Here is a 27998-nt window from a genome sequence, read left to right on the forward strand (position 1 = left end):
TGTATTGAATCAGTGTTTTTGATAGTTAATTTATTTCTGATCATCATCCCTTACTTTGGAATTAGATATGAGTTTTCAAACCTTTGTGGGGTGGAGGAGGTGAGAATCATAGCCATAGTCTTGTGTGTGTTGTACCACTGAACTGCACCTTGGATCCTGAAACAGCTTTGTTTTGTCTCTCTCTTTTCTCTGTTTCTCTCTCGTTCTTTCTCACCTCTTTCTTTCCTTTCTTCTCTCTTTCTCTCTTTTCCTTTTCTTTCCTTCTTTCTTCCTTCTTTCTCTCTCTTTCTTTTCTTGAAGTTCTCCATTAACTCAGGCAGTGTAGCCTCAAACTTTATAGGTTTCCCAGGAGGACCCTCCTATTTCAGCTCCCGAATGCTAGAATTACAGGTATGCGCCACTATGCCCATTTTATGTGGTGTTGGGGGAGAATTCAGAACCTCATGCATGCTAGGCAAGCACTCAATTAGTTGAGCACATCTCTAGACCAAACTAGGTTTTTTTGTTTGTTTGTTTTTGTTTTTGAGGAGCAACTGCTCTTTGTGTTACAGTGTGAGTAGAGCCATAGGTAGCAGAAAAATGGGTTTGCCATGTAAAAAAATGAAATCTCATTTATGGACATGGGAATTTGAGATTTATACATGAAACAAAATAGTTGATCTCCTTCCAAGGCTATTAGTGAGTAGGTATTTGTCTTTTCATAGATACAGTAAAGTCAAGAACCAAAATTGCTAACCTCTTTTTGGTATAACAGTGCAAGTACAAGTGCAGGTGTTAATTGTATTAAAACATTTAATTGTAGTGAGAAATATATGATATACAGTTTACTGTCTGTATTATTTCTAGGTTTAGTACTGATGAGTATATGTGGTTTTATTGTTGAACAGCTATTTCCAGATTGTTTTTATCTTGCGAAGCTGTATCTCTGCCGTTAAACCCATGACTGCTCATTCTCCCCTAGCCCCAGCCCCTAGCACTCACTGCACTATTATCCTCCTTTTGGCTTATTTTATGTAGTGTAATGTCTTCAAAGGTTTGTCATATTGCAGCACATGTCAATTTCCCATTTGTTAGGTTGTTGTCCTACAGTATCTTTATTCATCGATCTACCAAAGATATTTATGATGTTTCCACCTCTTACAGTAGTGCTATTTATTGTGAGGTATACTGTAACAGAATCTTTATAAGCTTTGACCAGCATTTAGTTCCTTAGCTCACGTCCTAACCAATCCCAATCTGTTTTTTTCTTGTGAGTTAAACTTGTTTGATTCTGTGTGTACCTGGTATTTATCTTTCTTTGCCTGGCCTGTGTCACTTAGCAGATGTCTTAGGTAGGTTTGTTCATGCTTGCCTGTTGAAAAGGATTTTTCTAAAAGGCTAAACAGTGTATCTGTTGAGGGATACTTAGGTTGATTCTGTGACTTGTCTGTTGTGGACAGTGTTGCAGTAAAAATGGGAATGGAAATGGGTCTGACGTTGGTTTCTGTTCATTTGCATACATACGTGTGGAATTGCATACTCCACACGGCAGTGAAACAGTGCTCCAGTCCTACCTCAGCTCTGTACGCTGCACTCTGCTGTGTCCACGCCTTTTCTTACCATCTCGCGCTCTTTGCTGATGACGATTGCGACTGCCATAGTGCAGACTTCTGAATGTCTGTCCTTACTGCTGGATAAGCAAGTCCTGACAGCGACACTCACCATCATTCTTATTTTCACCTCTAAAGCAAACCAAATTCAGGATCTCTAACAAAAGAAATCTTGCTGAGGAGAGGCCCAGGTTGGAAAGTGTTTGCCTTACAAGCTTGAAGTCTTGAGTTTGGACACCTGTTACTCACATAAGAAGCCAGCTGCAGAACTGCACATGTGTAATCCAGGGCTGGGGGCTGGAGACAGCAGGATTCTTGGGGATTCCTGGTGACCAGTTAGCCACCCAGCCAGATTCAGGGAGGGATCCTATCTCACCCACCCCAGATGGAGAAACAGCGATGCTGAGTACCATGTCTGAGAGCACACAGATACCAATACTAAGTTCATCGTGTAGTGTGGTTTGTGTTTGTTTGGGGGGTTGTGTTTTTGGTGAAGAATTGCTACTCTTATTTTCTCGTTTAAAACATTCAGGCTTTATTTTCCAAAAGTGTAAAGCTTGCTTTTTTTTGGGGGGGGGGTATTGGATTTTAGGAACTTGATAAGTTTTTAAATATATGATTGCTAGTTATGAAAAATAAGCTCAAACTGGGAATTGGATAAGAATTTTTATGCACGTTCTTTCATTTAGCAGTAGTTATCACATAATGAACCTTTTTTTCACTTTAAAGTTATAAATATCAGGAATTACTATAATGCATAATCTGTATTGTTGGATAACGAAGGGGAAAGAAAGAGTGAGAGAAAAATAAGTCAGAATGCACACTCTGGTTTTCATTGGTTGCTAGGGCTTACAGGTGGGGTTTAACTTGAATTAATGTGCATTTTGCATTTTTGTCGGCAATTCTGTATTCTTTATTAAGGTTAAGGGTCCATAGAGAACAAAATAAAATTGCTTGTTTTTAAAATAAAAATACATAACTCTTTTGCTCATAGCAAACAAGTTGGCATTGTGAAATAAATCTTGTCAAGAAAGTATGACAATTTGAAAGAGAAATATTTTTAAATGATTGTATAGGTATGCCTATACCTCTGAGGAATGGGACCTAGGAGATGATCTTGGGGGGGGGCTTTTTATATTTTTATTGTTTAATAAGTAACTTAGTTTAAAAGTAAGGAAAGACACAGAAGCAGAAAAAAAATCGCTGAGTGTGTGAAGATAAGGTCCAGCTGACTTTTCAGTCTGTTTCTACTGACTCTGTGTTTGGAGAGTATTCCTTCTCCCAGCACAATTGTACACTCCTCTTTGTCTCTATTTCTCCACTCTTTCTGTCATACATACACACAGACTTCTTCTAGAGTCTTCTTTTGGAATAAAGGTGTTCTTGGTTGAGTGTCTATAACCTTTAACAGATGGCCATATACTATAACCTCTTTTTCACTTTCCTTGTTTCTAAAATGGGACTGTGTTAATATCAAAATAAGATCTAGTATAAACGTGTATCTGTATATTCATGTTTGAATGCGTAAGAGAGGAAATTAAAATTGTAAGCCTGAGGCTAGCGAAAAAGGATCTTGGTTAATTATCTTACATGACATTAGAGATATTAAGCATTAAAATCTATGCTATTCTACCCACTAGGATTTCAGACCCCAGGGAAAAAGCTGGAAGGAGCATACATTATAAGGAAAAATTATGAGTGTATTGTATGTGCTGGTATACACCTGTATGTTAGCATGTGCATAGGTGCATTTTATTGAATGAACCCTAAGTGACAGGTTTAGTTCAAAATACAAACTTGTTTTACTGTAGCATATCTATAAATTTTGTTTGGTTATGTTTCTATTAAATCTAAGAATGCTGAAACCGGGGAGTAAGGAATCTGACCAAGCCTACACAGTGTTAAGAGTGTGTGTTGTGTGTGCCATGGCACATGTGGAGGTCAAACGACGACTTCCAGTCTAGGTTCTTGCTCTATCTACTATTTCAGGCTTCTGGAGCTCCCAACTCAGGTCTTCAGGCCTGGCTCTCAAGTGCTCAACTACCTCCTCAGCCCCTCTGTGACTTTAGTTTTTGATGAAAGAAAGATTAGTCACCAGACATTTTTATATTAATAAGGGATGAAATTTAAATTAGTTTTTAAAAGTCATATCTAGAGAAGCAGAAATCCAGTGTATTGCCTCTGACTCAATCTGTGGAGTTAGGTCTCAGCATATCTTAATCTTTTCCTGTGAAGGGTACAAGAACAGTGTTTAAAGTGATAGAGCGTTTTTACTCAGAGTGCGTCTAGAGGAGACTGTCTTCTCACTATGGGCTTATATAATTGAACATAAACAATAGATTCAGTGGCTGTTAAGACTTTATCATTTGGTTAAATTCTTGCTTTATGTGTGTGTAATCTCTCTTTCCCTCCCTCCCTCCCTCTCTCTTTCTCCGTCTCTTTCTCCCTCTGTGCGTGTGTGCGTAGGTAGGGGGTAGGTATATATGGCTCAGAGATAGTTTACTAGAACAGAATTAAGTGAACAAACAGACTTTGCTTGTATAAAATGTGACATTTCTAGGAGATACAGCTCTCAATAAACTGTCTGATCTGGCTCTAACAATCTTTTCAATCCCCCTTTTCCAGAATGTTCGCCAAGTCTTAGGCAAGGGAGTATGTTGTAGAGGGATCAGTTATGGCTTTCTATAATGATCTGATGCCTGTTACAAAGAGAAGGGCTTATTTATTATGTATTTCTTTTGGACAGATGAGAACCACACTTCTCTGGTTAGACCCTGGCAAATGTTTTAAGACACTAGTCAGAATTAACCCTGAAGTATTAAAAAAAATTGTTACTTCATTCTTGTTTCTATACTTTGAAGTGCATTAAGATGAGCAAAAGGAGATAACTTAAATGCAATATTTTATTAAACTGATTTCTTATTTTTATTCTGGTTTTCCTTTTTATTAAATGTCCTCAGCCTTATCAGGCATTATGTGAAAAACATTGATAGAAGAAAAACTTAAGTATAAATGATCATATCAGGCTGATCTTAATAATCTGAAAGTTTTCAGATCTAACAATCAGAAAAATCAGAAAGTTAACAATCTGGAATGAATTACTAGTTTTTGGACTTCAGGAAGTTTGAAGTTTTAAAGTGACGGTAATATGTCAAAGACATGCTTTCTAAATATTTTGATTTTATTTTGACTGTTGAAGACTAGGTAACAAAAAAATCACGCGTTGAAAGTGGTATTATTGTAAGTTATGCTGCTTGACCATAGTGCACCCTCCGTGGTATACCTTCAATGCCATTCTGGGACGCCATGCTTCGCGATAGCTGGTGATCATGGGGTGAAAGACACAGGCAGAGAGGAGAGAGGGGCACAGCGCAGTGCTCGGCAGGTCAAGTTATGTGCTTCACTTCTGTTCTCGGAGTCTGTTTTGATTCTGTATAATGCTGTTGATCTCTCTTTTGGGTAGTCTCAGCTCTTGCTGTTTTTACAATTTGGAGTTTCCAACTATAAATCTGAGAAATAGGCTAGTAAAAATGATGGTATGCCGCATAGCATAGCTAGAGAATGTTCTTTTTGTTGGTGGTGCCTTTTTTCAGACAGGGTCTTGCCGGGTAGCTCAGGCTGGCTTTGAACTTGGGATCCTCTTGCCTTGATCTCTAGAATTGTAGATTACTAGCAGGTACTACTAGGCTATTCCTTAAGAACTATTAATGGCAGCCGGGCGTGGTGGTGCACGCCTTTAATCCCATCCCTCAGGAAGGAAGAGGCAGGCATGTCTGGGTTCTAGGCCAGCTTGATCTACAAAGTGAGTCTAGGACAGCCAAGGCTATACGGAGAAAACCTATCTCGAAAACAAGCAAAAACAAACAAGTTAATGTCTTTAGTATGTTCTATAATTTTTTACAAAGTATAAACACTTACTATATGGGAAATAACTTAATGAATTGTGGCATTGTTACTTTTTCTTTCAACGTTTTTACCCTTGTAATTGAATACTGAACACTTGAGTGTTATTGACAGCTTGGATTAGATTGAAGTCTTTGAAATGTGCTCTCAGATAGTTGTCAGCAAACTCTGTATTTCTGTATTTTAAATATGCTTTAAAGGATCAAAAGAAGGACAGTACTGAAACTTCAGTTTCGTTGTCTACAGATAGTGTTAAATCTTCCCAAAATTTATGACTGTTTCTTTTTGTGTTACAGTGGCAAAGATGAGTAGTTGTGACAGAGACCATACATTGTAATTCTCATAACTTTATATTGCTCTTAGATTGTAAATTTTAGTGATATAGTTATAGTGTGACAGCATGCTGAGTGCTATGGCTGTTGTTGGTCTGTTATTTGTTTTCTTTATTACTAGTTCATGTCCATCAAAACAAGAGAAAATGGATGTTGAGTGATGTGTGTGTTTGCGTGTACACACAGATCCCTGTTAGCACATATGTTCTGGAACTAAAGCCCAAGTGTTGTACACGTTAAATATGTACTCTACCATGGAACTACACCCTTACATTTTCCTTATTATGCAGTAACAGTAAAATTGGGATAGAATAATATATGTTGGCATCACCAGAGTAAACATACTGCAGCATTCCCAGCTTCTGGGTTTATAATTGGAAATTTTGAAATGAAGTATCCTATCATGGCATCATCATTTCCTCCTAAAAATAAAAATGGAAAAAAAAAAGTGAAGTTACCATTAAAACAAGTTTCCAATGGACTCATTTGCTAGCTGAGCAGAGTCATTTACTGATGTTGAGTTAATTAAATTCTTGGATCACGGAAGTCAAAAACGGTATGTCCAGAGACTTGTTTAAAACTCTTAGCTTTTTGGCAAGAATAATTGATTTTTACGTGTAAGGACCTCTGGGGTGGCTTTGGTAGTCAATGAAAAAGCTCAGTTTATAGTGGCTCCTGGCTCTCCAGGGGCTGGCAGGTGTTATTGATGCTTCTCAGGTATTTGCTAGAGAACTCAAGTTTAAAGTTGCAGAACAATTAACCTTGTGAATGTTCTTTGTGGAGCACTTAGAGACAAGTGTTTTCAAAGTTGAGGGAACACATAGGCAACAAAGGAAGTGCAACTTACCAAGCTGTGCTACAGTGGATAGTGTTAAGTATGCACGGAACAGAAAAATTTCTGCAGATTCACAAAACTGATAAAAACTGTCAGATGTTCAAAGCCTATGGTTGCTCAGTGTGTTAAGCATCAGCAAGTCCTTTGCAGAAAATGTGACTCACTATAGTGAATGCCATTCACTATCATGGAGTTAAACTAGCGTTGTTTCCACAAATGCTTGTGAAGAGCAAAAGCCAAGTATCCTGACTGGCTTGGTGATGGTAAAGTATTTTGTTTGTTTTTACAGTTGTTTAAAGGCTGAAATTGAAGTTTTTATGGTCAAAGATGGTCAGTTACTATTATCAAATATGGTTTACTTTTGAAAGTTGTTTTTTCTTCAGATTTAATTGAATGTTATTTTAAATGAAAATAACATTAAATTAGATGATAAAATAATGCATACATGCCAGACATGGTGGCACACGCCTTTAATCCTACGCTCAGGAGGCAGAGGCAGGTGAGTTCAAGGCCAGCCTAGTCTACAGAGTGAGTTCCAGACAGCTAAGGCTACACAGAGAAACCCTGTCTCAAATAAACCAACCAACCAAGTAGGTATATCTACCTAAGATAGATAAAACAGTGCACATTTAGTGACGTGTGTTGCACTTTGATACACTCTGAGTGCCATCAAAGAAGGCAGATGTTCAGTCCTGCACAGATCTACTGGGTATAGTTTCAGCCCTCTTGAGAGCCTTGTGGCCTCCATGGGCACCTTCATGCATGTGGTGCACACGCATACACTCAGGTACATGTACGCAGAAAGTGAAAACAAATAAGATCTAAGAATGTGATTGATAGTGAAAACATAAAATCCTAAGTGAAGCTCGTGGGCTTCAGAGTGGCCATTCTAACCATAGAAGCTTATTACTAGTATAGCTAGGGCCTGGGTGAGTGAACATTAATCTAGCTGGATCATATTTTTATTTATGAGTTTATTACAACAAAGTTTTGTTTTTCGAGACAGGGTTTCTTAACAGTCCTGGATGTCCTGCACTCTCTTTGTAGATTAGGCTGGTCTCAAACTCACCTGACTCTGCCTCCAGAGTGCTGGGATTAAATGGGTGTGCCACCATGCCTGGCAAACAGTGATTTTTATGTTAGAAGCTTAATTTCTTTAAAAAAAAAAAAAGATAAATACATAGAAACTCATTTCAGATCAGTATTTATGGGTGAATGTTCGCAAGAAATCTTGGGAATAGGAGACCCTAGTAAGTGGTGTAATCTGTTTCCCCAGAGAGTCCATTCTTATCAGCAGATGAGTATTTTCCAATGGGTATTTGAGTTTTGTCCATGAAGCTTGTGGAAACCTTTTCTCTTGTTATGTAAATGTGTATATGATTTTGCCTGTTGGCCTACAGAAATTGAAATACTTAGAGGATTTCTCTCTTTAAATGAAAAAATGTTGCAAATCTTTGGGTGACAGTGTAGCTTCTCAGATATAGAGTGCTCACAGGGCCTTATTAAAATGCAAGGTCTGGACTGCAGAGGGACCACTCTTAGCAGAGCCGGTTTCATGTGAGCTAACAAGTCTCTGGTGTTGTAGGTGGATTTTCAGGCACTGCCAGTGCACTCGTAAAACACCTGTTCTGTGCCAGAATCTGTGCTGGGGCACTCCCATATATTCCATCTTTAAAAAGTCTTTGAAAGGGTTAGAAACTAAGGAAGCGAGGCAGCATGGGGTGCCTGTTTTGGTTTAATGACTCCCTCCCCTTGTGCATATTAACTTATGGTAAGGTTTAGGTCCTAGAAGAACCTACACATACGCAAAAACAGTGGGAAATAAAGTAGCTAGTTACTCCCTGGCTGGTCCTGAACTAAGGCGAGCCTGTTGTCTTCCTAAGTGCTGGTGCATTAGCAAACAGGTATTAGAGCAAAGGAGAGTATGGAAAATGCAGATGCTTTAGAAACATTTTCTCCTAGTCTTCTACTTCTCTTTTCATCTGAAATGTCTTTTATACTAACAGACCTTTAAAAGTTTGATAATGTCCAATTCATTAGTTTTTAAAAATTAAAATGTTTTAATTGTAATACATATTATAACATAAATTTCTTCCTTTTTTCAAAGTACTAAGGATTGGATCTAAGGCTCAAGTATGCTAGGCAAATGCTCCCTTTGTAGTTCACTTCTGACTCACAACTAATATTGTGTCCTTCCCACCTCTTATTAGACTAGAATTGGCATTGTAAGGGATTCTTCAGTTTTTGAGATGACGTATATGACCCCATGCTACCTTGAGCTCTCTGTGTAGCCTAGGCTAGCCTTGAACTCATGACCTTTCTGCCTTAGCCTCCTTAATGTTAGGTTTGTATGTATGTGCCATACCTGGCTTAGATAGGATCTTATTACTCTGCTACAGTAGGCCATCGTTTCATGGAACATCTTTATGTAATGTGCCTGTGTACTGAATTGGGTGTATTGTGGTCTGTGGTCAAAACTATAAATCTATTATAAGATGTTTTATTAAATGGGGTGCACCTTTTAAAAATTATAGTTTGCGTGTGTGTATTTTAAGACAGGGTTTCTCTGTGTAGCTTTGACTGTCCTGGACTTACTTTGTAGACCAGGCTGGCCTTTAACTCTGAGCAATCTTCCTGCCTCTGTCTTTCTGAGTGCTGGGATCAAAGGCATGCACCACCACGCCTGGCTAAGTCATAGTTCCTTAATCTGTTTATTGCGTTCGTTTGTAAATTTTATATTGTAAACTCACTTTGTGTAATGTGTGTGTGTGCAGGTGCATATACACATGTGTATGTGTTGCTTTTGTCTTAATAGGTGCAATGGATGAGCTTCACAGTCTGGATCCAAGAAGGCAGGAATTATTGGAAGCGAGATTTACTGGAGTTGCAACTGGGAGCACGGGGAGTACAGGGAGTTGCAGTGTTGGTGCGAAAGTAAGTAAAATTTTAATCTCATTTAAAGTCTTTTCTTTGTGTTAAGTGGTCAAGAACATATTTAATAGGGCTGTTGAGCTGTCTTGACCACCAGAGTTCAAGCCCCAGGACTCTCATGTTGGAAGGAGAAAACCCAAGTCTTACATCTTGTCCATTGGCCACCATAATGTGTGCACCCCCCCAATATAAAACATCTTTTGTGCAGGAGCTATATATATATATTATATTAGCATATATATGCTAATGAGAAACATTACTCTTTAAGGTTTTTATAATGCGTAGAAGAAAAATTAGTATTTAGAAACTTGATTTCTTTTTATTTGCTGTGCAGAAGATTTCTATAGTAATGCAGTTGTGTTCAGTAAATCTTGCTGTTATTTTTTGAGCAAAATGTCCTTGCCTATACTCTGCTGAAGCAGTTTCTAATGTGAGGTCTTACATGAAATTCTTCACTCCGTTTTGAATTGATTTTTGCATAGAGAGGGAGGAATCATGTTTCCTCATTAAATTTGAATATACATTCTTTCTCTCCAACATACATTTTTAGCACCTTTGTTGAAAATCACATGGCTGTACCTGTGTGGGCTTCTGTGTTCTGTTTCATTGATCTGTGCATGTTAGTCTCAGTAGCATATTGCATCTGTTAACAGGTCTGTAGTATAATTTGAAATTGGATATTGTGATACCTCCAGCCTTTTTTTTTTCTTTTCCCCTTCTTTCCTGCTTAGAGTGTCTTTGGCTACCTGATGTCATATTTTCAAATGAGTTGTAGGATTTTTTTTCCTCTTTCTGTGAAGAATGTGCTTGTCTTTTGATGGAGGATTATGAGGAATATATAGATTATGTTTTGGTAACATAGCATTTTCACACTATTATGCTAGTCCTTGAGCTCTGTTTTGTATTGTCACCAGTTTTTCTTTAATGTTTTCATTGTGGATTTCTTTCACCTCCTTGGTTAGGTCTGTCTATCTATCATTTATCTACCTATCAGCATATACACATGTTTAAAATTTTTACACCATGTTATCTCATCATGAATTTTACTGTGTTCTTGATTTCCTTCTTAGTGTTTGTTGTTGATATATTAAAAAGCTACTGGTTTGTATGTAGGACATATGTCCTGATACTTTGCTAAAAGTCTATCAAAAGTAAGAGCTTTCTGGAGGCTTTGGAGTCGGACCTGTTATCTCTAAAAGGAGTGATTTGAGTAAGTTCCTTGCCGACTCAGGACTTCTTTGTTTCTTGCTCTTGTTTTATAATTGGCTAATAATTCAACTACCATATTGAATAAGTGCAGTGGTGGAAACCTGTCTTGTTACTGATTTTAGAGGAAAGACTCCGTTTTTTCCGTATTAGTGTAATGTCTTAGAATCAGCCGTTACAATGTTGCAGTATGACCCCCTTTGCTGTTAGTTTCAGCATTGTTCATGAAAGGATGTTGAACTTTGTCCAAAGAACTTTTCCACATCTGTTGAGACTGCTGTGATTTCCGTCCCTGGGTCTATTCAAAGCTGCATTACCTATTCTGATGTGTGTGTGTTAAATCATCTTTTATTCTTCTCATGGTAATTTCATGTTTGTTATTTTGAGAAACTACCGTACTGTTTTCCAGCTGTTTTTTAAATCCTCATCAGCAGTGTACAAGGAGTATGGTTTCTCTATCCTTGTCAGTACTTGGTTATTATCTCTCTTAGTATAGCATTCTGGTTGGTGTATAAAGCAATACCGTATAACTTCTCCTTGTTGACAACTTAGTTCTCTGCTGATCTATGCTTTTTTCCTCAACCACACTTCAGTGTATTTTTGTGGTACATTTTAAAAGTGAAGTTTTGGTAGGAATTACAGATGAATATTTAGGTTAGTTTAAGTATTGCAGTCTTAGTAAGTTATCTAGTCTATGGCATAAATGTCCTTACATTGTTTAGGTATCTTGTTTTCTTTTAATGATGTTTTGTGGCTTTTGGTGTGTGTGTGTGTGTGTGTGTGTATACCACTTGCATTTGTTTAAATTTCTGATTTTCTCCTTCTTTTTCACAGTAGTATTTATTAAAGGTATTCAGTTTTGTTTTGTTTCTCTTTTAATGGAATTATCCTCTTCACTTTATTTTTCAGGTGTTTATTGCTGTTGAATAAAAAGTACAGTTGAATTTTGTGCATGGCTCTTGTGTCCTGTAACCTGGTTGAACATACTTATTAGCTCTGCTAGTTTTACCAACAACAATAAGCTTAGAGTTACTCAGTGTTCCCATGTACATGATACTGTAGGCAGAAGAGCAACTCATGCCACTTGTCAGATGTTCCAAGAGGCCCTGGGATTGACATCCATCACCATAGGTTTAGCCAAAAGAAAAAGTTCAGTTCCTATTTCCTCGTCAGTGTGGTTGAGTCACTGATGGCCCAGTGTTCTCCTGCTTGATTAAACATGACAGCTACTACATCTACCCCACAGACCCTCTCTTAAGAAAGAGTAGCAGCATGAACTATGTCTTAGAGTACAGCTGCTGTTTTATTTTACTGTTGAGTTATTCCCATAGGGAGAGAGAATTTGGAATGTGTGTGCACTTAGGATGTCATTTTCCTAGCTTGCTGGGTTTTCTGAAAGGCACATCTGATTGCGTGCCGAATTTCTCAGAAACGTAAATGGTTTCACGTAGTTTTTGAGTTTTGATTCCTGCCTTATCTTGTGGACCAATTTTATGCTTCTCCTCTCCGTTTTTCATCACACTTATACTTTTATCTAGTCTAACAAACTGATGTCTTCAGCAGGTTTTTCCTGTCTTTTTTTTTTTTTTTTAACATGCAGTTGACCTTGTTCCACATGGCCATGACCAGTTCTGATATCAGACTCGGCACTGTCTTAGATGAGGCAGTGTCCTGAGTGTTCCTCTGACTGCCTGATTGCCTAATCACAAATGTGCTGTATCTGAGCTTACTTTATTATGTGACATTTTAATTGTTTATTTTCTACTAGACTAATAAAATGTTGAGGACAAAGACTTGTGTATCTTAGTTTAGGGGATGAAATAACTTGAGTTCAAAGCAGGCCAGGTGTGGTGGTACTTGGGGAGGCAGAGGCAGGCAGGTCTCTTGTGACTTCCAGGCCAGCCTGGTCTATAAAGCAGTCCAGGACAGCCAAGGCTACAAAGAGAAACCCTGTCTCATTCGAAACAGGGCTGGAGATGGCTGAGTGGTTAAGTGGTTACTGTCTGCCTCCAGAGTATCTGCGTTTGATTCCTAGCACAGCACACATGGAGGCTCATAACAGTCTATAGCTCTAGTCCTAGGGGCTCTGATGCCCTCTTCTGTTTCCTGTGGGCAGGCATGCAAGTGATGCACAGTCATACATGCAGGCAAAACATACCTACATCTAAAATAAAATTTAAAAACATTTGACTTAAAAAATAGAAGTAAAAATGGTATGCCTGGTTCTAATCTGGTTTTGGGAATGATGGAGATTAAGTTTATTTAAAGTAGTTTGTTTTGAGTTTTTCTTTCCTTGTGGTGGACATTAAAGTGACGGCGTCATACATGCTAGACGAGCACTCTGCCACTGAGCTGTACGCCCATCCCGAGAAGATTTGTTTTAAGACTTGAATTGATTCCAAAAGTATTTGAATAGTACCTGGACTTAGCACAGGATCATGCAGCCTTCTAAGCTTATTCTTTATTATTCTCTTACCGGTAGCCAGAGCTAGCAAGGTTTCTGGAAGTGAAATAGAGCTAGTATTTGGTTTACTAATAATATTCTTTACCTGTAAGCTGATGGTATCAGATAAGAATAAAAACCAAAGTTATCTATTTAATATGTGTGTATAGGGAAGTCAGGGTCTAACACATGCTAGGCAAGCTGTCTACATTTAAACTGTCTGCCCAGCATTCTCAGTATATATTTTAAATTATTCATTATGGCCAGGTGATGGTGGTGCACACCTTTATTCTCAGCACATGGAAGGCAGAGGCAGGTGGATCTCTGTGAGTTTGAAGCCAGCCTGGTCTACAGAGTGAGCTCCAAGTCAGCCAGGGCTACGCAGAGAAACCCTGTCCCTAAACAAACAAACAAACAAACAAACAAAAAAAGTGTTTGTTATGTGTAATGTTTCATTTAGTGTTCTTAGTCTGCAGACAGAATTATATACCTGCCTCAGATATTTTAGTCATTCTAATAAGCCAGAGAAGAGCAGGCGTAGTGAGTAACTTGGTTATGTAGGCCTATTTGGTTTTACACATTAATCATCTATCTAGTTCATGGGAGTTAATAGAGTTGTTAGAATATTTTGTAAATTAAACCTACATTTCAAAAATTCTGTTAAAATATGAAATGTTCTAACTAAATCCATTAGCATAGTTGATGGATTTTTTTTTTCTTCCTTTCTTATTTTATTGTTGTTGTTTTGAGACAGAGTTTTTTCCTTTATAGGCTGTCCTTGAACTAGTTTTGTAGACCAGGCTGACCTTAAACTCTTAGATTGCTTGCCTTTGCCTCCCAGGTGCTGGGGTTAAAGGTGTATACCACTATGCCCAGCAACTGAAAGATATTTTAAAGTAGTATGTCAATGAACTGAAGACATCTAAGGAAATGGGAGCATTTCAGCAGATTTTTTCTTACATTTATAGGCGCAGACTGAAATCTAAGCTTCTACATTTACTATTTAAAATTAATTGAAAACTAACAGGACTAGCGCAATAATAGATGAATAATTTGGTAGCTCGCAGAGCTAAGAACAGAAAAATGACAGTGCCTATTGAAACTGCAGATAGGAACTGAAGCCCAGTACATTTTACAAGTTAATGCTAGTCAGAACACCTGGCTAAGATGGACAGGTCATCTTGATGAATTGGTGATTTCATTTTCTTTTTAGTCTACTTCAAATTTTTTGCTAAGCCATTTTGAAGTATTTACATTTTATACCAATCATTGGATTTTATTTACAAAAAAAGAAGGTAGTTTTAGCTGTCTTGAGGGGAAGAGGTTTGGTAGACTGTGGGACAATTCACAGAATTGTTCCGAGGCTGAGAAGATGAGTCTTGGACAGAAGGCAGGGCAACTCTGGTCACCTTGGTCCAAAAGCTTTTCTGATTGTGGTGTCCTTCCAGGGTCCCAGCCCCTGAAGTAACCCCTTCACCTCCACCCTGTGCTTACATCGTTCTAAGATCTCAAGCTCTAGGGCAGCAGTTCTCAATCCTATGGTTCGCCCCTTGGGTAAACCTCTATCTCCAAAAATCTTTACATTATGATTTGTAATAGTAGCAAAATTAGAGTTATGAACTAACAATGAAAATAATTTTATGGTTGGGGTCACCACAACATGAAGAACTGTATGTTAACGGGTCACAGTGTTAGGAAAGTTGAGAACCTCTGTTCTAGGAGGAAGAGTTATCACACGGCTTTTGCATTTTCTCTTTTAACTATAGGTATGGGTCAGAAATATATATAAGAAGGATCTTCTTTAGAATGTCTGTGTACTTAGGTTAATTTATAGGCCTACCAAAAATAGAAGGCAGCATAAAACAAAACAACCTTTGATGCTTGTTTGACCCCAAATCAGAGTGGAGGCTGAGTACGAAGATAGGAAGTGTTAATTGTGTTTTATGTCATAAGATTTAAGTTTTGAACTAAAAAATTGAGACAGTGCTTTTTAGGGAAGCAAGAAATGTTTATATTGGATTAGCATGGTTGATGGGGGCATCTGTTGGTGAGGTACAGCATTGCATTCAGTTCTTACACTTACGTGAGCGGGGGCGTGGGCGCATATGCATTCCCCCTCCCCCCGAATTTTCATATGGTCTGTATAGCAGTAGTGGAATTTGGATAACTTTCCGTACAGGGCCAAGTAGTAAATATGAATTCTGCCATGAATGCTTTACTTTGTCATTGTTGCAGTCAAAGAGACAGAGACAAAATGTCATTCACTGTGTGTGACTGATTATATTACAGTGAAACTTTGTTAAAATAGGTGGTAGGTTATGGTTTGATAATCCCTAGTTTCTAGCAGATCAGACCAGTAGAACTTTGTGGAATAGGATGATGGTCCTTTTTAATATTTCTATGGCCTAATTTATGCTTACTGTCTACATAAGGACTTAATAAGTAATTTTCCTTCCTTCCTTCCTTCCTTCCTTCCTTCCTTCCTTCCTTCCTTCCTTCCTTCCTTCCTTCCTTCCTTTCTTTCCTGTGCTGTGCTGTGGTGTGGTGTGGTGTGGTGTGGTGTGGTGTGGTGTGGTGTGGTGTGGTGTGGTGTGGTGTGGTGTGGTGTGGTGTGGTGTGGTGTGTATGTGGGGAGGCCAGAAGACAGCTTTGGAAGTTGATCTTTCTTGGTACTCACATGTGGACTTAAAATGTGGAGGCATTTAAATGAGGAAGCTAATTTTTAAAATTTAGTTTTAGTGGTCTCAGTTTAAAAATTGTCTTCTAGTTTAAGCATTCTTCAAAGTCTTGACAGGATTACCACTGAAAGCATTACAGAATTACACATCAGTAGCTGTCATGGAAATGCAAATCAGAACTGTGATGGGATATCATTTCACCCTAATCAGAATGGCTATAGCCAGAAAAGTGGAAATAACATGCTGGCAGTGATGGGAACAAAAAGAAATTCTTAGTCCCTGCCTGTGAGAATGTAAATTAGGATGGTCATTATGGAGAACCATCTTCAGAAAAACTAAGTCTGTAGGATGGACTAGCTGTCTTGCTTCTAGAATATACCCAAAGGAAATGAAGTCAGTATACCAGAGATATCTGAATGCTGATGTTTATTATAACACTAATAACTACTGTAGTAAATCAACTAAGATATGCATTGATTGAATAATACACACACACACACACACAAGAACTTTTTTCAATGATAAAATGAAATCCCAGGGCTGGAGAGATGGCTCAGTGGTTAACAACCTTACATACTCTTCCAGAGGACCCCAATTCAATTCCTAGCACTCACATGGCAGTTCACAATCATGTGTAACTCTAGTCCAAAAAGATCTAACACCATCTTCTGGACTCTGTGGGGACTGCACACATGTTCAAAGTCATACATTCAGCAAATACTCATCCATGTAAAATGAAAGTAAATGCCAGGACTGCGATGGCTCAGTGAGCAGTGGCTGCTTTTTCGGAGGGCCCAGGTGGGCTGCCAGCATCTACATGTGTCCCACAGCTTCCTGTAACTCTGGTTTCAGAGAATGTGATGCGTTCTTTTGTACACTTGGGTGCACATATGACAAGCTGGCACACACATACACACAAAAATAAAAATAAGTAGGCATCCAAAAAGATAAACATTTGCCATTTGTGCCAAAACTGGCAGAACTAGAGGACATTGTTAGGTGAAATAAGCCAGATGCAGAGGAACAAGTATTGCATGTTCTCTGTGCTATGTGGAAACAAGAATTGATCTCAAAGAAGAATTACTAAAAGGAAGAAAAGAGGGAGAGTGAGTAATGGTAAGCTGGGAAGGAAAGGAGTCGTAGGTTCTGATATCCTCTCGTGCAGGAAGGCTGACTCTGATTTGTAGCATCTGATTTGTACTTTGTATGGAACTGTGAGAAAGGAGCCACAACAGGTGATCAGGAATTGGAAGTAACTCCCCTGCACTGGCCTGTATGGAGATACTGCTTTGTGCCCATAACTTTGTTAATAACATTAAGTCAAAATTAAATATGTAAGTAACTTTAAAAAGGTTCCTTGCAGAAAGGAGTTACATTGGAGTTGGGAAAATATTCTTTTTACAGTGTAACAGAATTATTTTCCCTTGATTAGTTGTGGAACAATAATGCACTTAGACTGTCATACTGTTTCAAATATTCTGTATAGAGAACTTACAGGTTGCTTCTGTTGAGTAGCAGAATATATGGTTGTTTAATAAAATGTTTTAAAGATAGCTGCAATCTAATTTTTAAAACCAAAGAACAAAAGTATTAAGTAAACTACTTCCTGGCACAGGGCACTGTTGAATATACAGAAAAAAAAATGCATATTAGTTTGGGTGCAGAAGGTAAAGTTAAGAATACTTAGGAAGAAATTGTTAGTTTTACTACCCAAGGAATCTGTGCTAAGATTCTTAACATTTAAATAATTGACCTTAAATAGGAATATCTAGAACCAAATGCTATGGCCACATCTGTAATCCAAGCATCTGAGAGGCGAAGGCAGTATAATTTTCCATTATAATCAACATAGTGGTGACGGAGCCGCTGAAATCAATAGCGACTCAAAACTAGTCCTCCTAGTACATAGGGAATGACTCAGTGTGTTTGCTTACACAGCCTACTTGGTTGCATGACTCAGCTCAGTCATGTTACCGCCATAAAGGCTATACTCTGCTGCAGAAGAAAATCCCAAAGAAGTGACAGATGAGGATACGCGGGTCATGTCACGTGTATGTCTTTCCAAAATTAGCAATATTTTTACAGATCAACAAATGAAAAGTAAAATTTTAAAAGATATTCTGTACAAGAACATGAAAATTATAAGGTACTTCAGAATAAATCTGACAAGAGAAACTTGACAGTTTCACCAAGGGCTACAAAGTGCAGAGAAAAGGTGGCCGAGTGAATGAGGGCTGTAGTTCTTATGAGTGGGAAGACTCCACCTGATAATGATGTCACTTCTTCGTAACTTTTCCTGTAGATCAGTGCAATGTTGGTTAAAAATTGCAGTATCTGAGGGAAGGTAAAAATGAATAAACTTGCAAAATGTGTATGAGAATGTAAAGGTAAAGACGCCGCGGCATGGTAACCTGGCTTGTGAATTCGAGGCGGCCAGGCTGCGTGACTTACCAAGGTCGCAGTTAAGGGCAGCGCTGAGCTAGGGGAGTTGTACTGTTAGATGCGGAGGAGTGTGGCAGGTCAAGCCCCTTGTGCTACTAACACCATTGTGGAAGTTACCCAAACAATCAGTCCAGCAACAGAGCCATTACAGACTGACTTTGTGTTGTCGAAGGCAAGGACTTAACTCTTAAATCACCCAGTCTGCTCCCTTACAGAAATAAATACGCAGCCCGACCTCATCTAATTTTGTTAGTATTAGTACTTTAATTTATGGTTAAATTGCTGTTTCAGTGCATATATTTTTCAACTATTCCTAGCTGAACCTGTTGGCTCCATTACTGTATTTTCTTTGTAAAGCTTTTGTTTTCTCCACAGCTAACAGTTATTTATTGGGTTAGTGTAATCCATGTACTTCTCAGCAGAGAGGTGCAGGCATCATTTAAAAATACTAATTATTTTTCCCTTCTTTCCCCTTGTTCTGTAAGTCTCTCCCCTGAAGTATTTCATTCATTTTTTCTTAGGCTATTTGCTCTGTTCCTGGGATGTGTTTTCCTAGACTCTCTCTTCTAACCCTGAGTATTTGTTTCTGTTTGCTTTGTGTTTGAGCTCCTGCTCCCTATATCCGACATCTTAGTCTTGGGGTATGTCTTTGTTTTGGTAGGGCATATTTTCCACTTACTTCCTTTGGAAAGGGACATGGGGAATGTTTTCAGACTGTGCTTATTTTCCTCCTGTGATTTTTTTTTTTTTTTTTGTCATTATCTGGGAATAGAATTCTAGGTTGGAAATTTCTCAAATTTGAAGCATTGTTCTATTGTCTTTTAGCTTTCCATGTTATTGCTTATTACTCTGGTACAATTCTGATTTCTGATCCTTGTGAATGAATTGCTTCTCTGAAGCATTTCAGGATGTTGTATTTATCTCTAGCACTTAGTCTTCATAACATGAACCTTGAGCTTGCTTGGTTCAGCAGAAGCAGCCTTCCATTTTAAAGGTTTATTTGCTTTAAAAAATAAACTTGTTTTTAATTATGCATGTTGTGTGGATTCTTATAGAGGCCAAAAGATGGCATTGGCTCCTCTGGACCTGGAGTTACAGGAGGTTGTTAGTTACCCCAACATGTGTGCTGGGAACTAAACTCAGATCTTCCGCAAGAGCCGTGCATGCCACTGAGCCGTCTCTTCAGCCCTTCTTTCTAACTTAAAATTCATGCTTTCCAGTTTTAGAAAAGGTTGGTTCATCGTCATTTTCATCACAGTCATCATCATAATCATTGTGGTCATCCTTCCCTTCCTCCTTTTCCTCCATCATACAGATCAGGTACTAACTAGAGGCATGGGTGCAATTTACATGCAAAATTTTTAATTTTATCTTTGTGGTTCTTTATTTTCTACATAGTTCTCCTTCCTTCATAGCCTCTGTTGTGTCCAGAAATCATTTTTTCTAACCAATGAAGTTACAGCTTTTGATCCAACTTGTAGTTGCTCTGGGGCAGTTCTTATGTCCAAATTCAGGACAGTATTATTTTCATTTGAATCTGTATCTATAGTCTGCTGAGAATCTGTTGCTCTTTAGGACAGTGCAGATGGTACAAACACAATATCCCACAATTGTTTATGTATGTATTCTTTATCAGTAAACAAATCATACTCTATTGCTTCCCCTCAGTGCTCAGAGGGTCAGTTTTTCATTGTGGTTGTCTGAGCAGGTAGTTCCTGATTGTATTCAGTGTCTTAAAACTCACTTGCAATGGTGGTGGTGATGGTGGTGGTGGTGGTGATGGTGGTGGTGGTGCACGCCTTTAGTCCCAGAGGCAGAGGTGGCAGATCTCTGAGCTCCAGGCCAGCCTGGTCTACAGAGTGAGTTCCCAGACAGCCAAGGTTACACAGAAAAACCTTGTCTCAAAAAACAAAAACAAGCAAAATCACCTTCACTGGATATAGAATGTACTCATAATTGCTTTTCTTCAGTGTTTTCTTCTGGCATAAAACACATAAAACCTTTGGAAAACTTGGCATTCTTCTGAGTTGATATTCATAGGTATGTGTTATGTCTTCCTAATCGACTATAAATTAAAATATTGTCAGGAAATACCCCTTAAATTATAATTTTTATTATTTTCTCCTTTTACTAGTCTTTTAAGTACTTTCCTTTCTCTCTGTTAAATTGCCAGTGCTTCCCTAGTTGTTTTCTCTCGGTCTTTTTATTTGGTCCATGAGTTGGCTCTGTGGGTAAAAGTACTTGTTGCCAAGCCCAACAACCTACATTCAATCCCTGGTACCCTCGGGGTAGGCAGAGAGTCCTTGACCTTTACATATCACTGCCACACACACACACAGGCGAAGCAAATAAACCTAATAAATAGAAGTCCTTTTTATTGTATTCCGTGTGATTTCAAAACATCCTTGTGACCTTAGGGCTTTCTTAAAGCACCATATACTGTGGTGATTGCATGTTCCTTACTGATAATATTTTTGAACCTTCCCTGAGTTCTGTCACTTTTTCATGTTTAAAGAACAGATTGTAGTGTTCTTCCTTCTTAAACCATTTTTGTAATGCTGTTGTTTCACTTTGAAATAGTGGGTTTTCACCTATTTTGTGGGTATTTTTGTTAATTTGGGCCCTTATTGCACCTTGTAGTAACCTTATATGATTGATTCACTTTGTTTGCTTTTTGAGAACTCAGGTGGCCTGAACAATAAGGTGGTTCAGCATGGCTTTTCCCCCAGGGTTCCCTTCCTCTGCTGCTGGTTTTTAGGTTTATTCCAAAACTGAGGCATTTCCTATCTTTTTTTTCTAGTCTCTGCATTCAGAAATTTGTGTGTGTTTACAAATGTGAGTTCAGGTGTGTATGTTTGTGGAGAGATCAGTGCCAGTGTCGTCCTCAGTCACTACACACCTTTAAACATTTTTGTTTTTAATACTGTTTGGATATTTTGCCTGCATGTATGTCTGTTCATCGCTTGCATGCCTGGTTCCTGCAAGGACCAGAAGAATGAGCCAGATCCTTCGGAATTGGAGTTACAGATGGTTCTGAATTACTGTGTGGATGCTGGGAATTAAACGTGGGACATCCGGCTAATGCCTGAGTCATCTCTCTAGCCTCCCACCTATTGTTCAGACCACACTCTCAGTGAACCTGGAATGCCTTTGTTTGAATAGACTGCTTGGCCAGCAAGCCCCAGGGATGCTCCTGTGTCTGCCTTAGTAGTGTTGAGGTGTCAGGTGTGTGCTGCACTGTGTCTAGAGGTTATGTAGGTGTTGGGATTGAATTCAGGTCCTCATACTTACACAAGCAGTTTGCCAACTGAGCCGTCTCAAAAACTCCTTGAATCTTAATCATGTCAGCTGCCATTCCATGTTGATAGCTTTAAACAGTGTTCATAACATGCAGTAACTCAGAGTTGTCACCAGAAATTTGTTTATAAATAATTAGGCCAGTTTGTAACTTTTTTGTTTGTTGGCTTTTGTTTTTTCAAGACAAGGTTTCTCTGTGTAGCCTTGGCTGTCCTGGACTTGCTTTGTGGACCAGGCTAGCCTGGAGCTCACAGAGATCTATCTGAGTCTGCCTCTGGAATGCTGGGATCACTGGCAGGCAACACCACCCCCAGTTGCCACTTTGTAACTTAACAGTAAGATTTGTGGCTAGTCTTAGGAATGAGAGGGAAATCTGAGGATCAGTTAGTTTGCATTTGTGTGGCAACCTGTCATCATCCTCTGGTCAGAATTCCTGTGAGGATGGATTCAAGACACTGACCCTGCTACAGGAGTTCACAAAATGCTAAGCATTGTAGAAGCATGCTGGAAGGGGGGCAGATAATCAGCCTACCAATAGAAAGCTTTTATCTGTTCGTCATTGTCCAGAAAGTGGGGACACTTGAGCAAAGCAGTTAAGACTGTCAAAGTAGTTAAGAGTTTAATTAAATCAAAACAGAACAACAAGGCACAGAGTGTGATTCTTATAATGCCAGAGATGATGGATGATGCCTTACATTGGCTGTTATGTGTGAGACACGGAATGTGATTGTTGTGACTGAGGCATATGGATGATGCTTTCCTTACATTGGCAGGCGACTTTATTCATCCTGTATCCTAGCCATAGCCCAGTTTCTTTGCTTTTGAAATGATGTTGTAAAAAAGTCACCAATACAAGTAAGATGCTGAAACAGCACAATTTTGGTAGCTTGACAAATCATTCTAGACATTTGTAGCATTGAGAGCATGGTATTTGTTACATTTACCTTGCTTGCCTGTCTTCCTTGATTAGAGAAATCATACTTGATTTTCATATGTATAAAGATTGATTTTATACCTTATAGTATGTTTCTTTAAAATCCCTCCTAATTTTCACCTTTAAAAATCTTTCACAGGCTTCAACAAACAATGAAAGTTCTAATCACAGTTTTGGAAGCTTAGGATCTCTAAGTGACAAAGAGTCAGAGGTAAGTAATTTTATTTTAAATGTGCTGGGAAAATAAAAACTGGAATTGTCTTTTAAATGAGTGTCCCTCCCTCCCCCTAACAACCCTGGTACTGAAGGTTAATATTTTAAAGTTTTCTTTTAGAACTTTTTCATGTAGTGTTTCCCCAACCCCGGGTGGGGCTGATAGGGAGTGGGGGTGGCCTTAATGAAGCAAACATTTAGATTAAGGATTATATTTGCCATTAGACTATAGTTTTTTGATTCTGCAGCTTAATTTGCACATGAATAATATGAAGGCATTGTCAAAAGAAGACCAGCCATTTACAGTTTATACAGTGAAGATGGGTTTGCAATATGCTGCGTTTCATAGTTAAAATTATTATTTTAGAACTTACCATCTTAGTTTCATCTTTATGAGGGTTTGTGTACTTTTCTAGTTTTAAAAATACATCTTTCTTCTTTGTAGACTTTCTTGTGGAGTCAAGCTGATGGTTTTCATTTTGCATATTTTTTTAAATGATAAATCCCCTCACTAGTACCAATTTACTGACCTCACCAAGAAAGTAGGTGGTATTTAGAAGTGGACATTTGGGTCCACGGTATGGTCCATTCTGTGCATGATATACTCAATGGCGTCTCTGAAAATGGTGGACACGAATGTGTTTGGGTTTAGCACTCGTGTTTTGGTACAATGACTTTTTGTGAGTCTAGCCTTTCTCTTCCTGGGTTATACAGTTCTGTCCATTAATTTTAACCACTTTGTGTATGTATGCGTGCATGTACATGTTTGTGTTTCCCTGTCGATGTAACACGTTTGTACTTGGTTCCTTTAGTCTTTTCTGCCAATAGGCCGTTAACACTCAGAAATTCTTACTGCGTTTGGCTTCCTTGTTCCATGCAGAGAGAAACTCGCAGGCGGCATCTTTGTAGCTGTGTGTTGTTGAGAGAGCTAAGAACCTGTAGGGAGGCAGTTTTGTGCAGTTGTACAGGCAACCCTGCACTCCACAGGAGTGTGGCATAGGGTTCTCACTCATCAGGCTTTCCCTTCCACAGAGACAACTGGCAGGCAGCTGAAAGGACTGTGCAAGTGACGGGACTTTATCTCCAGTAGGTTCCCTTGAGGTAAGCGTTAGTTGCCCCTGTAGCTTCAGTGGCCGCAGGTTAGTTTTTCAGATTAGCACATGTGTACTACGACCTTTAAAATAGCTTAGTCCTAACCCAGGTTGAGTTGAAACAAAATAAAACAACTTATCAAGAATATTTTTACTTTATTTCTTCTGGACTTTGGAATATTCTTGATATTTTTCGTAGATGAGTGTATTCAGTAATCTTACATGTTCTTTCATAATCTTGTGTTATGAAGAGCAATAAAGTAACTTTAGATGTATTTCCTTTCTGTTATATGTTTGTTTGGTTCTTTAATAGCAAAGTACAGTAAAAGTTAGGTTCCCTATATAAGATCTTCATAGGAAATAAAGTATTTTTGTGTTTCTTTAATTACCAGTCACAATGCAGATTATAGATCAAATATTTAGATTCTTTTAGAGGAATTAATCTATTAATAAAAATTTTCTTTAAAGAATTCCATGGCTGCCAGGCCATGATAGCACACACCTTTAATCCCAGCACTTGGGAGGCAGAGTCAGGCGGATCTCTGTGAGCTCGAGGCTAGCCTGGTCTATAGAGAGTGTTCCAGGATAGCCAGGGCTACATAGAGAAACCCTGTCTCAGAGTGGGGGTTGGGGATGGGGAATTCCATTGCTATATTTTTAATTGCATTTTAACTAGCTGTATTACTTGTACAGAAATTTATTTGCATAGACGTTTTGACATTTGGGGCAGCATTAGAAAATCTTGAAAAATTACTTGGCTTTTGCTGTCCTGTGCTCTGTGTGGGATTTTTACAAACTGATAGTTAAGCCTAGTGGCATAGTATTTTGACATTTCTTCAGATTGTACATATTCTCTAATAGTCAAAGAAGTGACTTTCATTATTTGTTCTACATTTCCTTGTCAGAGTTGCTTATCTGGAATACAAATCTCAGGTTTTATCTCTATAGCAGGAACCTTAATTAATTTCCTTGAGATGAAATTTTATACATACCAAATACTGATGTTCCTAGGTCATGATTGAAGGTCCTGGGCGTAGGTGATTGTGAGGTAGAAGAATTCTTCTGCATTAAATACCCGGAGTAGTAAAATGCAGGGAATATCCCCGTCTCTCAGCATCACTTGCCTTTTTGGTAACCTGCTTCCTGTACTGCTGGGCTACAATCCCAGCACCGTAATCCATTTAAAAGCAGTAGTGTTTATTTCTGCAAGCAGATAGTACTACTAGCAGGTTTGTTTGTGTTTTTTTTTAATTAGCTGTCCTCTCACCTAACAATACCCTAACCTCAGTTATTTTAGCTTTTCCTTCTGGTGTTTACTTACAAATTTGGATAGAAATGTGTGCATATCCTGCTTTGGTTTACCAGTTGAATATTATCTGTTTTTTTAGTGGTTAGGATTTTAATTCACTCTTTCCTAAATTGTTTTCTGTTCACATACCCAGAATCATATTTTCTGTCTTATTACTGTTAAAACTGGAAAGTACCTCATAGTCAATATTAGATTGATTGAATATACTTTAATTTATACTATTCATTTCAGTTCATCTATGTGTTATTTAATATGCATATAGGATTTATTTTTAGATGTATGATGCAGAATAAAAACCTTTTGTGGGGGCTAGGGAGATGGCTCAGTGGCTAAAGCACTGGCTGTGTAATGATGAGGATCCAAATTCAAATCCCTAGGAGCCACATAAAATCCAGATGTGGTATCATGTGCCTGCAGTCCCAGTGTTCCTGTGGTGAGATGGGAGTTGGAGAGAGGGTAAACCTCAGAAGCATAAACAAGGTGGGAGGTGAGGACTGACTCCCAGGCTGTCCCCTGACCTCCACAAGTGTGTATGTGCTGACATTCTCACACACGTAACCACCCCCCCCCAAAAAAAAAAACCTTTCGTGGGGGTTGGAAAGTTGCACATTAGTAAAGTGCACTGTGCAAAAATCCGGAGTTTGAATTCTCAGTACCCACATAAAAAATGGGCATGGTAGCATGTCTTTAACCCGTATGCTCAGAGACAGATCCAGGGAGTTTGCTAACTATCTAGTCTAACCAATCAGTGAGCTCCAGGTTCAGGGAGAGACCTCATCTCAAAAAATAAGGTAAAGAATGAAGAAGACAACTGGCATTGACTTCTGACCCCTCTCTGTACTTTTACACCTGCCTGCACATGTACCCACACACATGTCACACACAAATACTTTGCTCTTTGTAGGGTGGGTACTTGTTAGTAAGGTTCTGGGTTTCCTTTCATCCACATCATCCTAGGTCTATTAAACAAGCTTCAGAAGTCCAATGTCAGCGTTTATTGTGTATCAGTTGTCTGCTCATTTAGCCTGACCATGGAATATGAGAATGAATATGATTTCTCTGCCTTCAAATGAAATTAGCATTTGGGAGGAGGCAAACATACATTTAAATACTGTTTTGTGAGCAGTGTGAGTACAAGGTACTAGGGGAGCACAGGTGGGCAACCTTCAATTCTGCCTACTTGTAAGGGCACCTAAGAGTACCAGAGGTGGTTTTTTGGTTTTTTTTTTTTTTTTACCAAGCAGCCTAACATTTAATGGTTTGGACACTTCTAGTATGGAATCCTGGCAGACAGGAACCACATTTTAGAGACCCTGGAATTTCACAGTGAGGAATTTGGAGGTTAGGTTATGGGAGAACCAACCTGGAAGTGGGAGAAACAAACAGAAAGTAAAGAATAGACAGACCCCTCTGCTCTCAAGGCGGAGGGTGGGATCTGAGGGAGATGAGACTTGAACCCGGGGAGATGACTGCAGCAGTGCAGCCTTCTTCATAAACTGTCACTCTGCGGCTTGAGGAATGAGCTGCAGTGCTGGACTTCAGACTCTCTCCCTTTGCCCCCAGATCCTTCGAGTTTGCTGGAAGCTACTCACTGTCACCACCCAGGGCATTTTTTTTTTTTCTTTTTTTAAACTTTAATGTGTAGTGAGTCCCCAGATGCTTAGGGCAATAGTTCTGCAGCATTTGTTTTGGTTTTATAGGCTCTTGCATCCTACTAGACTTAAAAAAGAATGAGTAGAATTTGATATTGAGAAAGAGAAGGGAAGGGAAGGAACTTGGGGTGATTTAAAGTGAGGTGGATGTTTCTGCAGGCAGCTAACTAGAGCTGAATACCTACAAGTGTGTGGCATGGGTGTTAATAGAGGCTTAGGTACAGACAACCACATCTTAAAGTGTAGCCTGAGGGCTCCTGCTTCCTTAAATGTGCTTCAGGGAGGCTTTTTGTCAGTGTGCTAACACATTACTTTCTTTTTCTTTAATTTTCTTAGAGTTTATAGACTATGTGACACATGGTGGTGACATCACACTGGCAATTTATGCATTATGTATTTGGATGTCTTGGTGTGACAGAACTCTTGAAATGATAAATTCTGATATTTGTATCTCACCCAAATGGGTTTGGGTTTACTAGCTGTTTTCTTATTACTGTGGTAGAAGTAAAGAAGGGCTTTGCCTCAACCTGCACATCTTAGGGTTTGGCTTGTCAGGAGAGGTGGAAAATGAAGACAATGACAGAGGAAAGTTGGGATCGGGTGGGCTGTGTGTTTTGTTGGAGATATACCAGAATCAGCCCAGAAAACTGAGCACGTTTATTTTATACATCTGAATGGAAGAGGCAGGTTTATTGGATGTGGGTGATGGAGGAGGTGGGGTTATTGCATAGGACTGAAGAGGCAAGTTTAGTTAATCTTAGGGCTGTCTGTGGGGAAGCAGGCTTAGGCTGTGTCACATTTTGTACACATACTATCACCATCTGCACATGGATCAGGATTGGGGTCATTGACATACTCATTCAAATGTGGGACTGTCATTAGTTATCATTTCCATAAAAGTGGGAAGGGCATGTTTATCAGCCTCCTGGGGTGGTGTTCTTTCCCCAGGCTTCTCAGTTTCAGTACCCAGGTTACCCTTGGGAGTATTCTTGGAGACTCTGCTATACTCTTTTTATTCAATGTTGATTTCTTCACACTTTGAAATAATAGTTTTTTAGGCACTTATTTAGCAAGAAAACAAAAATTTGTTAATTATTACCTTTTATAAAGTGTGTGATATGGCTGGTTTACTGTTCACAGGCA

The 27998-nt window shown here is 38.8% G+C and overlaps 1 protein-coding gene across 1 annotated transcript in view; it reads left to right on the forward strand.

The window, feature by feature from the left end:
• The window catches only part of Tlk1 (tousled like kinase 1), a 107800-nt gene that overhangs the window by 24990 nt on the left and 54812 nt on the right, over nt 1-27998 (forward strand). The window contains exons 2-3 of the mRNA XM_021639229.2: nt 9475-9593; nt 22730-22801. Coding sequence (XP_021494904.1) covers nt 9475-9593; nt 22730-22801 — 191 coding nt within the window. The remainder of the gene's footprint in view (nt 1-9474; nt 9594-22729; nt 22802-27998) is intronic.

The sequence above is a fragment of the Meriones unguiculatus genome, chromosome 8 (assembly GCF_030254825.1).
Source record: "Meriones unguiculatus strain TT.TT164.6M chromosome 8, Bangor_MerUng_6.1, whole genome shotgun sequence".
NCBI classification, from domain to species: Eukaryota; Metazoa; Chordata; class Mammalia; order Rodentia; family Muridae; genus Meriones; species Meriones unguiculatus.